Source organism: Octopus bimaculoides, chromosome 11, assembly GCF_046866305.1.
Source record: "Octopus bimaculoides isolate indiv1 chromosome 11, ASM4686630v1, whole genome shotgun sequence".
NCBI lineage: Eukaryota > Metazoa > Mollusca > Cephalopoda > Octopoda > Octopodidae > Octopus > Octopus bimaculoides.
In genome coordinates, this window is record NC_142938.1 from 54,274,474 (window position 1) to 54,294,714 (window position 20,241).

The 20,241-nt window shown below is 39.7% G+C and overlaps 1 protein-coding gene across 9 annotated transcripts in view; it reads right to left on the reverse strand.

Annotated features, from left to right (window-relative positions):
• Nucleotides 1–4,182: 4,182 nt before the first annotated feature.
• LOC106875972 (uncharacterized) overlaps nucleotides 4,183–20,241 on the reverse strand; it is a 28,284-nt gene continuing 12,225 nt past the window's right edge. For all 9 annotated transcript variants that reach the window (XM_089360037.1, XM_014924315.3, XM_089360034.1 and 6 more), the window contains 5 exons: nucleotides 19,999–20,162; nucleotides 19,184–19,243; nucleotides 15,014–15,122; nucleotides 11,748–11,876; nucleotides 4,183–8,319 (listed from right to left, as the gene is read on the reverse strand). In XM_089360037.1, coding sequence (XP_089216163.1) covers nucleotides 7,640–8,319; nucleotides 11,748–11,876; nucleotides 15,014–15,122; nucleotides 19,184–19,243; nucleotides 19,999–20,162 — 1,142 coding nt within the window. In that variant the 3' untranslated portion in view covers nucleotides 4,183–7,639. The remainder of the gene's footprint in view (nucleotides 8,320–11,747; nucleotides 11,877–15,013; nucleotides 15,123–19,183; nucleotides 19,244–19,998; nucleotides 20,163–20,241) is intronic.

Below are 20,241 nucleotides of genomic sequence, written 5' to 3' on the forward strand. Positions count from 1 at the left end.
GCAAGCACGTTCTTGCGACGCCAGGCACGTACATACGGCAGCGTGCACGGACTTGCGGCCGCAGGCACGTAGCTACTGCCCCGATCACGTATTTACGGTCCCAAGCCCGTAGTTGCGGCCCCAGGCACGTACTTACGACCCCAGGTACCTTCTTGCGGCTCTAGGCGCGTAGTAACGGCTCCGGGCATGTATTGCGGCCCCAGACACGTAGTTACTGCCCTGGGCGCGTACTTGTAGAACAAGGCAAGTTCTTGCGTTGCCAGGTATGTTCTTGCAGGGCCTTACACGTTCTTGCGCTGACGGGCACGTTGATGCGGTGCTGGACACTTTCTTGCGGTGACAGGCACGTGCTTCCGGCGCCGGTCACGTTCTTGCAGTGCCGAGCACGTTCTGCGGAGTTGGGCGCCGTACTTACGACACCATGGAACGTACATGCGTCACCAGGCACGTACTTGCGGCCCCAGGTACGTACTTACTGCCCTGGGCACGTTCTAGGGCACCAAGCACATTCTTGCGACGCCATGCCCGTTCTTGCGGCCCCAACAACGTTCTTGTGGCGGCAGGCACGTTGTTGTGAGCCCGAGCATGTCTTGCGTTTCCAGGCACGTTCTTGTAGCGCCAGGTACGTTCTTGAGGTTCCGAGCACGTCCTGCCGGAGCCGGACACGTTGTTGCGGCGCCGAGCACGTACTTGCGGTGCCGGGCATGTTCCTACGGGACCGGGCACGTTGTTGCGGCTCCGAGCATGTACTTGCGGCGCCGGACACGTTCTTGCAGAGCCGGTAACGTTCTTGCGCTGACGGGCACGTTCTTGCGGCCACGCCCACGCACTTATGGCCTGGGGCACGTACTAACGACCTCAGGCGCATACAAACGGCCCAAGGCACGTACTTGCACGTAGTTACTGTCACGGGGACGTTCTTGTGACACCGAGCACGTTGTTTCGGCCCCAGGCATCTTCTTGCGGACCCAGGCACGTTCATACGGTCCTAGGCACGTTCTTGCGTCGCCGGGCACGTTCTTGCGACACCAGGCACGTTCTTGCTGCCCCAGGCGCATTACTGAGTCACAGGTACGTTCTTGCGGAACCGGGCACGTTATTGCGTCCCCAGATACGTTCTTGCGGCGCCGGACACGTTCTTGCGGCACCGAGCACGTTCTTGCGGAAACGGGTACATTCTTGCGGCGTCGGGCTCGTTCTGGCGGCCCTAGGCACGTACTTAAATCCTCAGGCACTTACTTACGGCCCCATGCTCGTACTTACGGCTACAGGAACGTTCTTGCAGGACCAGGCACGTAGTTACGGCCCCGGGCACGTACTTAGGACACCTAGGAACGTACATGCGTCACCAGGCACATACTTGCGGCCCCAGGCACGTAGTTACTTCTCCGGGCACGTTCTAGGGCGCCAAGCACGTTCTTGCGGCCCCAGGAACGTTGTTGAGGCCCCGGGCATGTCTTGCGTTTCCAGGCACGTTCTTGCAGCGCCAGGTACGTTTTTGAGGTTCCGGGCGCGTTCTGGCGGAGCCGGACACGTTGTTGCATCGCCGAGCACGTACTTGCGGTGCCGGGCATGTTCCTGCGGGACCGGGCACGTTATTGCGGCACCAGACACTTCTTGCGACGCCAGGCACTTCTTGCGGCGACAGGCACGTGCTTGCGATACCGGTCACGTTCTTGCCGCACCGGGCAGGTTCTTGCGTCGACGGGCACGTACTTACGGCCCCAGGCTCGTACTTACGGCACCAGGCACGTCCTTCCAGGCCCGGGCACGTACTAACGTCCCTAGCTATGTTCTTGCGGCCACACCCACGCACTTATGGCCTGGGGCACGTACTAACGGCCTCAGGCGCATACAAACGGCCCAGGGCACGTACTTGCACGTAGTTACTGTCACGGGGACGTTCTTGCGAAGCCGAGCACGTTGTTTCGGCTCCAGGCATCTTCTTGCGGACCCAGGCACGTTCCTACGGTCCTATGCACGTTCTTGCTACCCCGGCCGCGTTCTTACGGTTCCAGGCACATTACTGAGTCACATGTAGGTTCTTGCGGCGCCTGGCACGTTATTGCGTCCTCAGATACGTCCTTGCGGCGCTGGACACGTTCTTGCGGCGCCGGGCACGTTCTTAGGGCCCCGGGCATGTTTTACCGCCCCAGTAACGTTGTTGCGGCTCCAGGCACGTAGTTATGACCCTGGACACGTACGCACGGCTCCAGGAACGTACATGCGGCCCAAGGCACGTTCTTGCGGTGCCAGGCACGTTCTTGCGGCTCCAGGCACGTTTTTGTGGCTCTAGGAATATTCTTGCAGCACCAGGTACATTCTTGCGGGCCGGGCCCATACGGACCCGAGCCCGTTTTAGCCGCCCCAGTCACGTACTTACAGCACGAGGCACGTTCTTGCGGCCCCAAGCACGTACTTATGGCCCCAGGCATGTACATACGGCCTCAGGAAAGTACTTGCGGCGCCAGGCACGTACTAACAGCCGCAAGCACGTTCTTGCGACGCCAGGCACGTACATACGGCAGCGTGCACGGACTTGCGGCCGCAGGCACGTAGCTACTGCCCCGATCACGTACTTACGGTCCCAAGCCCGTAGTTACGGCTCCAGGCGCGTAGTAACGGCTCCGGGCATATATTGCGGCCCCAGGCCCGTAGTTACTGCCCTGGGCGCGTACTTGTAGAACAAGGCAAGTTCTTGCGTTGCCAGCTATGTTCTTGCAGGGCCTTACACGTTCTTGCGCTGACGGGCACGTTGATGCGGTGCTGGACACTTTCTTGCGGTGACAGGCACGTGCTTGCGGCGCCGGTCACGTTTTTGCAGTGCCGAGCACGTTCTGCGGAGTTGGGCGCCGTACTTACGACACAATGGAACGTACATGCGTCACCAGGCACGTACTTGCGGCCCCAGGTACGTATTTACTGCCCTGGGCACGTTCTAGGGCACCAAGCACATTCTTGCGACGCCATGCCCGTTCTTGCGGCCCCAACAACGTTCTTGTGGCGGCAGGCACGTTGTTGTGGCCCCGAGCATGTCTTGCGTTTCCAGGCACGTTCTTGCAGCGCCAGGTACGTTCTTGAGGTTCCGAGCACGTCCTGCCGGAGCCGGACACGTTGTTGCGGTGCCGAGCATGTACTTGCGGAAACAGGTATATTCTTGCGGCGCCGGACACGAACTTACGGTTCCGGGCACGATTTGTCTTACTCATTCAAGAGTTCCATCAACATTTAGCAATGGCACTTCTTTATAAAGCTGCCCTTATCCATATCAGCGCACTCTTCTCTTTTGTATATTATATCTGATGCCCAATTTTTCTCTCAACACATTTGCATTTTGTCACATGCATACGGATTTGCACATGCTCGCTTCATTTTTTGCTAGTCTTTACATATCCTCTGCATTCATGGCCTAGGTTTCACTACCTTGTAGCATTACTCTTCATACATGCATTCATACATATAAATTTACATATATGCATAAAAATGTATATACATACAGGTATAAAAACACAAAGTATGAATGGGCAGTCTAAAGGTATCAAATCAATTTATAACATATTGAAGAGAGATGTATACTTGTATATATATCTCTCGCTTCCATACTCCTTACTCTTTTACTTGTTTCAGTCATTTGACTGCAGCCATGCTGGAGCACCACCTTTAGTCAAGCAAATCAACCCCAGGACTTATTCTTTGTAAGCCTAGTACTTATTCTATCGTTCTCTTTTTGCTGAATCACTAAGCTACGTGGATGTAAACACATCAGCATCGGTTGTCTAGCGATGCTGGGGGGGGGGGGACAAACACAGACACACATATACATATATACAACGGGCTTCTTTCAGTTTCCTGGTCAGCCCAAGGCTATAGAAGAAGACACTTGCCCAAGGTGCCATGCAGTGGGACTGAACCCGGAACCATGTGGTTGGTAAGCAAGCTACTTACCACACAGCCACATCTGCGCCTATTATAAATGTTATAAATTTATTTCAAACCTGAGCACTCATTGTATGTACTTTATTATCTATATGTCCTTTGACACCTTCTTACCTATTGTTTACATACACAGACAGACACCATTGGTGTCAAAAAAAATAAACAGAACAGAGACAGAAAATAAGATAATTTTACTGGTTCGATTAACATAAACCATTGTAAAATAAATAAATGAAGACAGACCAATTTAACTTGAAATTTTTTTAATAAAATAAACAATCAGATCTACAAAGATTGTAAATTTACAAACCTACACATATATTATTGAATAACAGGAAATATCTTGCTTATAAAAAGTAAAACATTTTACATATGAAATATTTTTTATATCTGTAAATGGTTTGTCAAAGTAGTTCACATTTCCTACTTGAGCCAAAATTACCTCCTCTATTATCATGGCAACAAATATTTAAACCATTTAGCATTCAGCTTATTCTGTCAAATGAAATGCTTATTTATTCAAATTGCTTTGAACTAATCACACATAACCTCATAACTTCAATGATGTGATTGTTCATTTTTAAAATGACTTTATAGGGTAGGTGCAAGAGGCTGGATCTGGTTGGTTTAATTGCTAATGGGTTAAATAAAACATGATCAACAAAACACTTTAAAACAGAGAACCATAATTTTACAAAAGTATAAAATGGAATGAGTCGGCACCATAAATTGTTATAAGAATTTTTGTACAAAAGTAGTAAAAATAAACAGAAAATTGTAATTATTTTTTTTATATATCAACAGACTGATGTCAATTTTGTTCCTTTTTGTTGTAAAAATAATACTTTGAAATTATAAATGGTAAAATATTGTAATATTAATTGGAATATGAATAATTTATTAATCATTGTCAGGTTTATAGGCTTCAGTCTTCTTTGGAATAACTTGCTAGTAAAATATATGTATGATGAAAAGTGAGTAATAAAAATATATGTATGATGAAATATACACATGATGAAAAGTGAGTAATTAAGAAATTTTAATTAACCGTGAATCTTGAAATATAAAATCTCACCATCATTGTCAATTAACATGTTTTCCATACTGGCAAGGGTTGAACCTTTTGACTTGAGCTGACTAGTTGGAGACCTGCACCAGGCACCAACTATCTGTTTTGGCATAATTTCTATGGCTGGATGTCCTTAACAATGAAATCCATTTCCATAGGATGACAGTAAACACAAATGCAGCTCTGTTATTATGCATAAATTTTTCCAAACAATTACGTTTAAACCTATTCATGGTCAAATCTAACTTCTCTATATGTCAGTGAAGAGGATTGTTTGTGTATGAAGAAAAATGTAAATCCAACTAGTTTTAGTAATTAATACCACAAATCGATTTTGTTTTTATATGGAATATTAAAAAAATGAAATATAATATTTAATGATTTCAAAACCTTTCTGATGATAATCAATCTTATAAACATGAATATTTATTTTATATGAATCAATATCTTTTAATGTATACAAAAATAAATGCATCATAAGAATGTATATAACCAACCGATATTGGAATTTCTCTTCTTATAGATTCAGATATGCTTCTGCCCATAATCTCAAGCATAGTATCAAAATTAAAGAATTAATAGATTTCAACATATGTCACAAGTTCATCAAACTAACCTTCAGAAAATTAGAAGAATCCAAAGAAAATGAATGAGTATTAAAAACAAATGCTATCAAAATAGAAAGACAAATATTATTATAAAAGATTTTTTACAAAGCAGTAATTAATCATTCTTAAATTTAAAAGAATTGTTGTGTGTAGAGGATTTGTTGGAAATAACTGAAAAGAAATCAATATTGTAAGACTGGAATGGCAAACTTCAATTAAACTCATAAAATCATAATTGATTAGTTCATGAAGAATTTGGTATTTTCAAATAAAAATTTGAATAATTATCATTATCAAGTCTCAGTTTGTAAATAGTATGTGAGTGTGTGCGTGCATGGCCAGATGGTGTGAATATGTACACATACATATATATGATTCAGACACACACATACATCCATACATACATCAGATTAGAGTGGTTTGGTAGCATATTTTACATCCCCGTGAAGAATGAACATGCAAAGTATGATTTAAACAAACTCTTCACTTATATTTTAAACTGCATGAAATGTCCAGTTTTTTTTCTACATACTTTGGATTTACAAAATACTTATTTTCATTTAACTAATTAATATTCCATTGCTTGTTAATAGCTACTGAATATTACTAGTATTCATCCTGAGTACTCTATTAGCTAAATATATGTTAGAGTTAATTGCCAGGATGATTGAGATCCTCACAACTTTACACACACACACATACACACATACATGATTAGTAGTCACTGGGGTAAACAAAACCCTTTTTCCTCAGAGTGAAAGATAGATTGTATGATGTTTTCATGCTCTATTGTAGTGAAACATGGGGCTTGAATACAGCGGATTTGAGTAACCAGGAAAGAAATGAAGAAAGCATGCTTTGTTGGATGTACATGAAAGACAAAGTACAGATATGCTAAGAGAAAAACTGGGCACAAGATGAATCAGATGTAGAATGCAAGTAAGATGACTGCACTGGCAGAGACAATTGATGTGCATGGATGAGGACAACTGTATAAACAAAGTACCAGTCATTCAATGTAGATAGAGCTTTTGGAAGAGAGATACTTGGAAAGACATGGGAAAAAATTATGAAAGCTGATCTCAAGACCTTGAAACTCACAGAGGATGATACTGGACCAAAATGACTGGAAATATGCAGTTCAGATCCACTCATCTCAGTAACACAGATTCTAGAAGCACAATCTGTATGTACATATATATGTGTATAGGCACAATTGGGTCCTCTCACCCATTTTCCTTTTGAAGATAACCCCACCACCAATCATCTCTCTAACTGCAGTATTCTACTGTTGTAATTTAATATTAGCTGAACTGCATATGTAACCAGCTTTCCTCTGATACTACTTATGTTTTCTCATTATCTGGAATCATTTCTCTTGATATTTATCCTTTATTCTTCATACTACCCTCTCCATCAATATTTTACATTGATCACCATTCTCAGCTACCATGTTATCTTTCCTTCACCATCGTACATCTCCCACTCTCTCTATTTATTACCCCCTACACTCTTTGAACATATCTATAGAAGAAATAATTGCAATGCAGCTTTTTCTGATGCTCTAATGATGCTGTCAGATTGAATATAATTGTTACATTTGCATGAACTGATGAATTCAAATTTTCCTCTAACCCTGCAGGAGCCAACAAAAAATGGCATTATCACAAGAAAATCTTAGAGATGCTTCCTATTCAGGGTCATTAAGAGTTCAATTAATTCACAATTTAATAAACTGTCTGAATTTTGGAAACTTTGCTCATAAAAATATAACTATTTCTCACAGTAGCATGTCAATGAAATAGGCAAGTGTAAAAAATAAGTTGTTTTGTTTTCTAATATTAAATGTGGATTTTGCTGTTTTTGTTTCTATGAGAGAAAGAAGAATACAGAACGTCAGGTAACAAAAGAAGAAAGGCAGAGTGAAAAGGTAAAAGAAAAGCAGGAAGGATCCAGAATGAGATATAAAAATATAAAAATGGAACCAAATCTTTGTTAAAACAAATGAACCCAACCTGTGAATCTTTTAAAGTGATAATTCATTGTGCTCATTGATCTGTTCCAACATGTAACTTACAGGGACTGAAAAAATACTATGTTCACATCCATCTGAAAAGTTTTCACTGTAATCAAGCATTTCATTTAAAGACTCCATTTTCTTAGGGCAAATATATTTGTTTTCAAACCAATTGGGACTATTTTCTTCAAAGTTGGTAGCATTCTTAATTGTGTTTGTCAAAGAGTTAAATTCATGATTCCCTCTTGTTCCATGGATTTTTTTAATAAGCGAGTTCAACTCTTTTGTGAGAGTGTAACACTGGATTGAAGGAAATTCACTGCTGACATTGGAGTTTGGTATCTGAGGAAACTTACAAATGATAAGTTTATTGCTTGCGTTAAGTTCTCTAAGAAGGGAAACTGTCAAAAGTGCTGAGTTATCCTCTTTTAAAAAATTTACGTAATCTTGGTTGCTTTTCCACGCCTGAATTCTTTTGTGAAGAGCTTTGGAGTAAACAAGAATTATAAAATCAGACTTTTGAATTTCTAAACTCAGTCTTAATGGATCACCACCTCTCACTAGCTCAGCAGCAACTTCTAACTTACATTTACTCTTATTCATGAAAGATATAAACTTATCAATGGCTTCACAGTGGTAATAATGGTCCTCTGTATAAAATAACAGCCCTTTTTTCTCTTGGATTCTTCCTGAAAATATAAATTCACACAATCAATAATAAAATATCAACAATATATTAGAATTAAAGGATTGAATTTCTTTAACTAAATACAAGATCAATAGAATTAATCACACCATTTTACATGACACCAGAAAAATAAAATTTCAAAACCAGCCACAATTAAACTTAAATTCAGAAAAGTGAGATTTCAAAATAGACATAATCATCCACAGAGGAAGGGAAGCTGCTATGTGGTCACTTGACAAGCAAGAACTTTTAAATGTGACCTTAAAAAATGAGGCTGGCTAATCTTAATCTGATATCAGTTATTAAAACAAAAGGTTATTGAGTTTCTAGAGAAATAGTTCATTCCTTATAATAATAGCTCTAAGTCATGTTCAAAGACACTTCCCTTTACTAACCTAGTCACCTACTTCTTAACTTGATTTTTTTGTGTTTCAGTTATTGGACTGTGGCCATGCTGGGGCAGTGCCCAATAGTTATTGTTTAAGTCTGGTACTTATTCTATCAGTCTCTCTTGCCACACTGCTATATTACAGGGATGGAGACAAACCAACACCAGTTCTCAAGAGATGGAGGGAACAAAGATACACACACACACACACACAGAGTCGACTTCTTATAGTTTCAATCTTCCAAATGTACTCAGAAGGCCTTAGTTGGTCAAAGGCTACAGTAGAAAACATTTGAACAAGATGTCATACAGTAGGACTGAACCTAAGATCACATTGTTTGGAAGCAAGCTTATATATCAATAAAAATATTCTCACATTCACACAGACATATAAATAATGATAAGACAGGCTGCAAACTTTCATTCATCAGGAAATCTAGGCTGTTTTATTTCACTGAACATTTCTGTGAATCTGTTGCAGTCCACCTAGCTCTAATACGTATTTAATAAACCAATATCGCAATTATGAAATTTATGAAGATGGAGAAAGCCTTCGGCCCATCAGGAATCACCACTGAGATGCTTAAAATATCTGGTGGTGTGGGCTATGGTTTAGTCACCCATATATTTAACCAGCTAATACACAAAAGAGACATACCCAATGGCTGGTGTAGCAGCACCAAAGTCAACTGCTACAAGGTGACACCTTAGAGAGAAATAATTACAAAGGCATCAAATTGTTGGATCAAGTGATGAGAGTCATAGAGAGGATCATAGCCCAACTAATTAGGGAGAGAATTGGTTTAGATGAGATGCAGCTTGGTTTTATGCCAGGGAAAAGGCACCACTGATCTGAAGAGGCAGTTGCAGAAGTACCTAGCCAAAGATAAACCTTTGTACTTGACTTTTGTTGACATGGAGAAAGTCTTTGAAGGATCCCCTGTTCCCTTATCTGGTGGTCAATGCAGAAACTAGGGATAGATGAGTGGTTGGTGAGAGTAGTACAAGCTATGTACAAGGATGCAGTCAGTAAGGTGAGGGTTGGCAACAAGTATAGCGATGAATTCAAGGTGGTGAAGTAAGGGTTCACCAAGGATCAGTCCTCAGCTTGCTCCTGTTCATCATAGTCCTCCAGGCAATAACAGAGGAATTTAAGATGGGCTGCCCCTTGTAACTCCTCTATACTGATGATCTTGTTCTTAAAGCCGAATCATTACCAGAACTAGAGAAGAAATTTCAGGTGTGGAGGCAATGCCTAGAATCAAAAGGCCTCAGATGTGTATAGATGAAGACAGCTGTGTAAAGAAGTGCTGATCTCTAACTGTAGAGATAACCTGTGGAAGAGGTAGACCCAGGAAGACATGGGACAAGGTGGTGAAGTATGATCTTCGAATGTTGGGCCTCACAGAGGCAATGACTAGTGACCGAGACATTTGGCAATATGCTATGCTTGAGAAGACCCATCAAGTCAAGTGAAATCATAGTTATGGCCAATGCCAGAATCATGTAACTGGTACCCATGTTGGTGAAACGTAAAAAGCACCTTTCGAGTGTTGAGCCTCATGGAGGTAATGTACAATGCTGGTGTCACATATCTAACACCTGTGCTGGTGTTGTATAACTAGCACCTGTGCCTTTCAAGAGTCAGGCCTCACAGAGCAATGACAAATGACCAAGACCTTCAGCAATATGCTGTGCTTGAGAAGAAGACCCATCAAGCCAAGTGAAATCATAGTTGTGACAGCTACCAGTGTCATGCAACTGGCATCTATGCTAGTGGCACATAAAAGCACCCATTACACTCGCAGAGTGGTAGGTATTAGGAAGGGCATACAGCTTTAGAAACCATGCCAAATCAGACTAGAGTCTGGTGGAGCCCCCAGCCTGCCAGCCCTGGTAAAATTTCCAACCCATGCCAGCATGGGCAATGGATGTTAAATGATGATATTTACATTTGATTTGATTGCATTCACTTAACCTTTGCTAGTTCCAAATAGTTTTTTATGAAGAAACAGATGAATATAATAATTTACTATACACAACTGTTGTAAGATGACTTTGGAATGGTAAAAATTAATCACAGAATTTTCTTGAACTTCAGCTCAGTATAGCTTTTTGATAGAGAATGTCTCTGCTCTGCTGCTATTGGAGGCTGTGGCAACTGGTGTTCTCTGCTATTTAAATGACACAAATGAATCTGAGATGAAAGGGTGAGTCTGGTGGCTGTGATATATCTATATATGCATTATACACTCATTCAGAGTATATATGACATACACTCAGAGCATATACAACATAGTCTGCAGTAGAAGCTTTCTAGCATAATCTTATTTCACTCCTAACTAAATTTCAAACATTATTCATGCAGTGAAAATTTCAACCAACTGGCAAATTCTTCATGTGTTCAGGATTCATAAAAGACATTGTCACTTGTCTGGAGTTACAGTTTCAACATTTTTCAGATCTTGATGAAAATGCAAAGGCATTAAAAGTCTTTCAGAATCTATTTGACTGCATTATAAGTAAATTTCTATCAGATTCTCAACTGGAATATATTGAGTTTCAATCAAATGACAAGTACAAAAGGGAAAACTTGACTGGCTTTTGTTAATGCCTCCAACATGAAGGATATATTTAAAAATCATTTGCTAGCAATGGATTTCTGTATTTGGCATAACCTATTTATGTAAAAAAAAAAATTTTCAAAGATGAAATATATGAAATTTATATATACGTTGATATTAACAATGTTAATAAATGCAATCAGTTTCCATTTCAGGAATTACAAAATTTGAACCACAAATTGGCAATATTTTGCATACTCCCACCTCAAAAATTCCAGTTCTCATTGACAGGTATTTAATTTGTGACAAAATAGGAATTACATCTACAAGAAATATTTCCTGAAATAGACTGGTGTCCTATATGTGAGATTTAACTCATCTGCTTAAGACCATGTAATCAGGGCTAAGCTATCAGATATACAGATAATTTTGGTGATACTACATGAGCATATGTCTGAACAAAGATTGCATACTCACGTTTGAAATAGTAAAAACTGAGAACAAGAAGCACAAGAATGACAATAGCACCAATAAGAGCAAGGAATATGTGTAATTCAATAGGTTTTGATGAGCTTTTGTTTCTGAATTTTCTACATGTACCAGTCACTAGAAAATAAAATAGAAATCAAAATTTTGTTATTTTGTCAAAGACAAAATTGGAAATAATTTTTTAAAATATCAATTTAAACTCAATAAGCAAAAGTATTGTTAAATTGGTTCAATAGATGTTAGTTTCAGTTCATCATATATAAAGAGAGACGATTTGTCTGATAACTGACAAGTGGTTGTAACACAGCTAAAATCAACTTGCTGCAGGAATTTATGTTATGAAATTCAGTGACTTCAATATATGCATTATACACACACACACATCTCTCTCTCTCTCTCATATAATTCATTTGAACTAAACATTTCACCTGAAAGGTTTTCATCCTGAGGGTGTTCTTCAGTACTTCATCCTTCATCTTTCTGGGCCTCCCACTTCTATACGTTCCATCCACTTTGAGAGATCAGCACTTCTTTATGGAGCTGTCGACATCCACCCACATCACATAATTAAACTAGTACAGTCTTCTCTCTTGCATACAGCAACCAATTCTTCTTAAGCCTAACTTCTGTCTCAGAACACTAGCACTCTGTCAAGTATGTACCCTTACACTACACATCCAGCAGAGCATACTTGCCTCTTTCTTTTATAACCTTTGCATGTCCTCTGCATTCAGGGCCTATGTCTCACTACCTGTCTGAAACCAAAGAACAAAAGGCCAAAGGAAAATGAAAAAAAATGCACTCAACACCAGAGCTGAAGACACCTCCGAAATGGGGGGGGGGGCTCACCATGTTGACAATGGTAGAGGAGTAAGAGTCAAAACCAGATGTGGTTCCTCCTGATGATGTCCTTATCCATTGGATCCTATAAAGAATCTGTTGAGATAGCGAACCACGAAACATGGTCGGAATTCCTCCATGGTCTTCCTTTCACTTGGAGACAGTAACCTTTCATGACCAACAGAGGTAGCACTTCTTTGAATTTCTTCAATCCCATTCTTATTCTAGCTATCACTCTCTCCATGCATCATCCCCCACTATTAATTTGGTCCCCTAGGTAGCAGAAATGATTTACTACCACTAATGAACCACCAGGGCATTTGAGAGAATCAACTTCCTGAGTCTCTATAGTTTTTGTGGATCCAGTGCATCTTCCACATACGAAAGCTATCTTCTCTGATAACCTTCCTATTAATCCACTGCACCGCTTGTGTGTCCATAGCTTATACTGGGTACACCATATGGAATTCTTGCCTATACCTTTCCTACAAATCAAACAGAATCACCCACCTGACTTGGGCAGGATCCTGTCAGTGTTCTTGCTTACTAGGACCTTAGTTTTTACTATGTTAACTTTAAGGTCACACCTAGAATTTCTCATCTAGCTTTGAAATGAAATCCACTACGAGAGCAAGACCATCAGCACATAGTTCCCAGGGGCTGCTGAGTTTGAATTCCTCTGTTATGGCCTGAAGGACAATGATGAAAAGGAGGAGACTAAGGATTGAGCCTTGATGAGCCTCTACTTGTACACTAAATTCTTTACCGTACTCTTGGTTAACTCTCACCTTACTGACAGCACCTTTGTACATGACCTGTACAGCTTTCATCAGCTACTCATCTATCCCTAGCCCCATCAGAGTCCACCAAATCACACAGTGGGGCACTCTATCTAAGGCGTTCTTAGCTAAGTACTTCTCTTGAAGTTGCCAGACTGAAAATAGCATCAGTAGTGCTTCTTTCCCAGACAAAGCTGGACTGCATTTCGTCTAGCCTATGTTTGCTCCTAATTGATTGGGCTATAACTCTCTCTGTAATTTTTATCACCTGATCCAGGAGTTTGATGCCCCTGTAATTGCTTCTATCATCTGCATTGACCTTACCCTTGTAGCAGCTAACAATTATGCAGCTATGCCAGTCACTGGGTATTACACCTTCCTAAATGACCGGATCAATTATGCGAGTGACCAGCCCATATACTACCTTACTGGATATTTTAAGCATCTCAGCTGTGATTCTGGATGAACCAAGGGCTTTCCAGATTTTCAAGTTTTCAATTGCATTATATACCATACTGTTGTCCACTAGGTCTCTCTGTTGGGTTTAAATGAGGGAGACTCCCTTTATCCCATTCATTCTCTACATTCAACAGTCTTGCATAGTAACTTTTCCATGCTTCTTTCTTGTCCACATCATTAAGTGCAAGCATATCATTATCCATCTGCACACTTCTCTCCAACAATATTTCATTTCTCACTGACACACTGTCTGGCAATCTGGAAAACTTAAGTTTCTGATCTTCATGCTATAGGACTTTGGCAAGCCTCTTCCTTTATGCTCTTATGCTGAATAGACCTGGCATCTAGCCTCCTTTTTAGCTTTCTGATAAGATTCTTTCATACCCTCTTTTCCACTCTTTCCAGGTTTGTCTTTTCTCTTTTATGGCCCTGTTAATGTCACTGTTCTACCAGCACATCACCCTTGGTCTCTGCAGGGATTTTGCTCCAACCATAAATTTGGTCTGTAGCCCTTAGTAGATTGTCCCCTAAGAACTTCTGTTGTCCTCTACATCATATGTCTCTATCTCTCCTTCCTTCTCATCATAGGCTTCATTGAGGACATCTCTAAATCTCTACCCATTTGAGGGATCCTTGAGCTTCCACAGCCACCTTTTCCATGTTAGGTTGCATCTCAGGATCTTTCTGACCCTAAACCTGAGGTCACTCATCACTAGCTTATCTTGAGTTGTACATTCTTCCCCTGGGAAGGATTTTGCATTTACGAGCATATATCTATCCATGTGTCTGGTGAGGATGTAGTCGATCTGGCTACTGTGTTCCCCTTATAAAGCAACCCTTTATTTGAAAATAATATTCAATCACTATTTTCAAATTGTGACCTCACTGTATGTTTTATCTACCACTACTATCTGCTGCTCATCAGAACTGGCTGGCTACCCATCACTCCTAATTCCTCCCAATATATATACTCTGTCTTATTTCCTGTACATCCATTAAGCACCTTACTCATTACTTCCACCATCATGCAACTATATTACTCCGAAGCTCCCACAGGTCTTATATCCATACCTCATCAACCTTTTCTTGCTGATTTCCAAACATTTTATGCAAAATACACAATACATAATCTGCATTTTAATGTTTTTTCTTGGGCATTATTTTAGTTTTGCTTACCTATAAAATTAGAGGATCTCGACCGATGACAGTCTAAACCACACTTTCCAGTATCTGAGGGACATATACATTTCCCATCATCATTCCAAAATTCATCAAATATTTCAACCTTTAAAAAGAAAATAAAAAAAAAACACATCCACTGAATTAATATTTAAATAAACAAACAAAACAAATGAGAGAGAAGCTTCAATATTTTCATCATAACATATCCTTGTACTTTAACCTCACATCTTTCTTTCCAGTTGGGGAAGCCACATGTATTCACCTCTTCAGCAAGACACCTGCCCCGTCCCCCTGACACACTTTCACCTCCCTCAATACAATATTTCACTTGTGATTTCACAAGTGCTGGTGCCACAAAAAAAGCACCCAATACACTTTGTAAAGTGGTTGGTATAAGGAAGGACATTCAGTTGTTGAAACCATGCCAAAGCAGATGTAGTTTGGCACAACCCTCTGGCTCATTGGCTCCTGTCAACATGTCCAGCCTATTCCAGCATAGAAAAAAAGACATTAAATGATGAGGATGATCATCCTAGCAAGCAAATAACGAATGCAAGTAGTCTTAAAGTTATACTTCTTCAGACAACAAAAGAAAGAAAATGTATTGTTAGAGCCCAAACAACATTAATCAAGTCCAAAATTAATTTTAAATGATTCCTCAAAATTCCGTAAAAAATATTTTAATGGAGTTCTGAGGGAGATCATTTCTAACATGTGCAATAAAAGAAATCTTACACATGGAAATTAATCTGTAGAGGCCAAAGCCAATGGAAGGAAGGAGCACCACATTTAATAACATACACTTTACCCACAAACACTTCAAGATAACTCTTACTGGCCTTACAGTGAACCCAACCAACGGACATAACCCCAAGCCTAATCCCCTGACCCTTTTTCACAGCAGCCACAAACTAGATGAGTTAATTCACCTCTGACAATAGAAAACAGTTGCCATATTCCCTTCCATATCAGCTAACTCTGATGAGCATAAGGTTATATAATCAGATTGTTACCTAACATTCCATTGTACTCCTTGTGTGAAACCAATTGGTAAGCTCAGCCATGATGGATATATAATACTGTGCATTTCGGATAATATACCCACTCTATTAACAAATATGCAAGTGCATTTTTTCCCTGACTTATAGACTCTTAGATGACTTATGTACACACACACACACACAAATATATATATACAATTACAGCATGGAAGATGTTTGTAAGCCATTTAAGAACACACAAAAACCATTAGCTTCACTTCAACATTTAAATTTAATTTGTGTCAAAATATTTTTGTCACTTTGAAATTGTAACCTGTTCACTGACAAAACTTTGTGGACACAAATTAAATTTAAATGTTAAAGTGAAACTAACAGCTTTTGTGTGTTCTTAAATGGCTTACAAAACATCTTCCACACTGCAATTGTTTTTGTTTCAGCACACGATCTCAGATCAAGTCACTTAATATGCAAGTACATCTCTGTAATATACATACATACATATATATATATACGCAAACATCATACATACATATATATATATATATATATATATATATATATATATATATATACATATATTCATCACCATCATTTAATGTCCTCCTTCCATACTGGAATGGGTTGGATGGTTTGACAGGAGTTCGCCAGGCTGCAGCCTGTACCAGGCTTCTGTGTCTGTTTTGGCATGGTTTTACAGTTGGATGCCCTTCCTAACACTAACCACTTTACAGTGAGGACTGGGTGCTTTTTAAATGGCACCTGCACTGGCAAGGTCACCAAGTAACTTTGCAAGATGAAGAATCTTTGAAAGATGAGGGGGCATTGGAGGTGATCTTGTGTCAGATGATGAAAAGTTAGAGTGTGACAGAGAGACAGAAACAGACGTCTTGCTACAGAGAAGGTACATGGTTACCCAACAAGAGAGAGGGAGAGAAAGAGAGCAGAAATAGGTGTGCTGCTGAAGTGGAGGGACATGGTTACCTAGAGAGAGAGAGAGGAGGAGTTAACAAGAAAGAGGTGTGCTGCTGTAAAGGGGATACATGGCTACCTAGCCAGATTTAAGAGCAAGAGAAAGAGGAAGAGAGAGTGATCAAGAATGAGGGCAGAAACAGGTTTGTTGCTGTAGAGTAGATACATGATTACTCAACCAGAGGGAAGAGCAAGGAAAAGAGAAGGAGAGAGAGTAGGAAACAGCAAGAGCAGGGGAAGGATGGCAATAAGTGTCAAGGTTTATCACATCCAGCAGAGCATACTGACTTCATTCCTCTCTAGCCTACACATGTCCTCTGCATTCAGAGCCCATGTCTCACTACCATGGAGTATAGCCATTTGTACACTAGCATCATGCAATCTACCTTTTACTTTGAGAGAGAGTCCTTTAGTTGCTAACAGAGGTAGTAACTCTGAACTTTCTCCATCTTATTCACATTCTAAAAACAATACACTCAGAGCATCCACCTCACCTAGGTAACAGAAACTATCTACTACCTCGGACATTTAAGAGAGTCTAAGTCCCATGTGCTCTTAGTGTTTACTCTTCCTGCACATCTACCACACACAAAGGTGACCTTATCTGTTAATCTATCTGTGATTCCACTGCATCTCTTATGTGTCCATAGCTTACATTTGGTGCAGTGTGTGGAATTACTTTCTATTCCTTTCCTACAAATTGAGCAGGGCCACTTACTTGACAGAAATAGAGTCTTATCTGCTTTCTTGCTAACAACAACTTTAATCTTAGCTAGATTAACTTTAAGGCTCTTTGATTCCAGGTTTTGCTTCCATACCTGGAACTTCTTCTCCAATTCTGCTACAGATTCTGCAATAAGAGTGAGGTCATCAACATATAGTAGTTCCCAAGGGCATCCAGTTTTGAATTCCTCTGTTATGGCCTGGAGGACTATGAGGAATAGGAGTGGACTAAGAACTGAGCCCTGGTGAACTTCTATCTGTATTACTAAATTCATCACTGTATGCATGGCTGACTCTCACCTTACTGACAGCACCTCTGTACATGGCTTGTACAGCTCTAACAAGCTACTTCTCTACTCTTATCTCCCTTAAAGACCACCACAAAACAGAGCATGGAACTCTATCAAAAGCTTTCTCCAGGTTAACGAAAGCTAAGTACAGTGGATTACTTTTGACCAAATACTTTTCCTGTAGCAGTCTCACTAGGAAGATGGCATCCCAGGAACAAAAGAAAACTGCATCTCATTTAGTTTAATTCTATTTCAATCCAATTGAACTATAACTCTCTCAGTGGAATATGCCCAAAAGTTCAGTTGAAAGTTCGAATATGGCTGAGGGACTAAAACAAAAAAATAAAACATTTCCAGATGTTTTCTCGGAGTAACTGGGCTCTTTTACACTTTCACTCTTTTACTTGTTTCAGTCATTTGACTGTGGCCATGCTAGAGCACCACCTTTACTTGAGCAAATCGACCCCAGGACTTATTCTTTGTAAGCCTAGTACTTATTCTATCAGTCTTTTTTGCTGAACCGGGGACGTAAACACACCAGCATCGGTTGTCAAGTGATGTTGGGGGGACAAACACAGACACACAAACATATACATATATATATATACATATATACACATATATATGACGGGCTTCTTTCAGTTTCCACCTACCAAATCCACTCACAAGGCTTTGGTTGGCCCAAGGCTATAGTAGAAGACACTTGCCCAAGGTGCCACGCAGTGGGACTGAACCCAGAACGAGGTGGTTGGTAAGCAAGCTACTTACCACACAGCCACTCCTGTGCCTGTTGCATGAAAAGTAGAAAAGCCTGTAAAAATGGGTGAGGTGTTAGAAGCCTGTAAAATTTAGAAACAACACTATAAAACAGTAATGAAAAGTCGAGTCAACTTATACAACTAATGCAATGTTTGGAAAAGAAAAAAGTCCCTAGTTTGGTGAAGAACTGATAGCTGTAAATGTGTGAGTATGTGTAGAAGTGTTTGTCATGGAGGAGACAAGTTTTTTTTTTTAATTACATAGCTAGTGGAAAGTCCTGAGAATTTGAAAATGTGGAAAATTCCACAAGAAAAGTCAGAGAACACATACAACAACAATTTATGCAATTATCCAAATTAACAGAATTCCTTTAAAATGTAACAAAATGTAGTAAACAAAGACCAATATGGAGAATAACTTACAGTTATGTAGTAGCTTCCAGGACATATTCCAAAAAACTCATGGGTTAGATATGGGGTTGTCTGAAAAAAAAAAAAAAAAGATTTATAAAGTTGGACTATGAATAGATTTTCTGAACATTTTTCCACAGTAAATCTATAATTTTCAAAGATATTTTTGAAACCTGGTGTAACTGTAAAATAGGATTTAAAAATATGCTAATTATTCTGGTCCCATTAAATTTGGTGAAATGATTTATATTTTACTGAATTCAATGGTTAAAATTAGTTTTAGTCAAGACAAAAAACAGTAATTTAATAGTTGAAATAACAAAAAAAATAAAATAAATAAAACAAAATGGATTTTTTTCTAGCAATAGTATTGATGTGCCCAAAACAATCATTCTTTACATAATTACATCATGTAAAACAAAATAGCCACAAACTAATTTTCTTTGTTTTGTTTTAAAGCCAGACCTAGATCTGATAGAAAAATAGAAAGAAAATTTAAATACTAAGTTTTATGTCTAAAATTCACTGAAAATAATAAGACTGTGTAGAGTGACAAGACAAGGGAGTGTATTGAAGCAAAGTTACATTTATTACTGATATTACAAAATAGTTAACATCAATATAGTCAAAAATAATTTACCAGGCAAATTAGTAAAACAATGCAATGGAATAAGTTTTATGTCATTGAGTTTTACTAAAAACTAATTAATGGGTAATATGAATGAAGATAAAGAAATAACGATTAGAAAAAGAAGAAATATTTTCTCTAATTACTACTGAGGATTAGAGGAATTTTAAAAACACTGAAATGGTGAAATTTGACAAACCTTGGAAGAATTGACAGCCGCCATACTTAAAATGGTTGAATTCACATAATAAAGTGTTACATTATATATTTTTATATTACACTTTGAAGGTCCTTGTTTAAAATCCACAGTAATGTTCTTCCCTTTTATTCGATACTCAACAAGAGTTGTCCATTCACGACACACTGCAAAAGTAAAGGGAAACCATTTATGTGAACATAAACATTACACAGATAGTAAATGTTAAAGTAGGCTAAGGTTGAC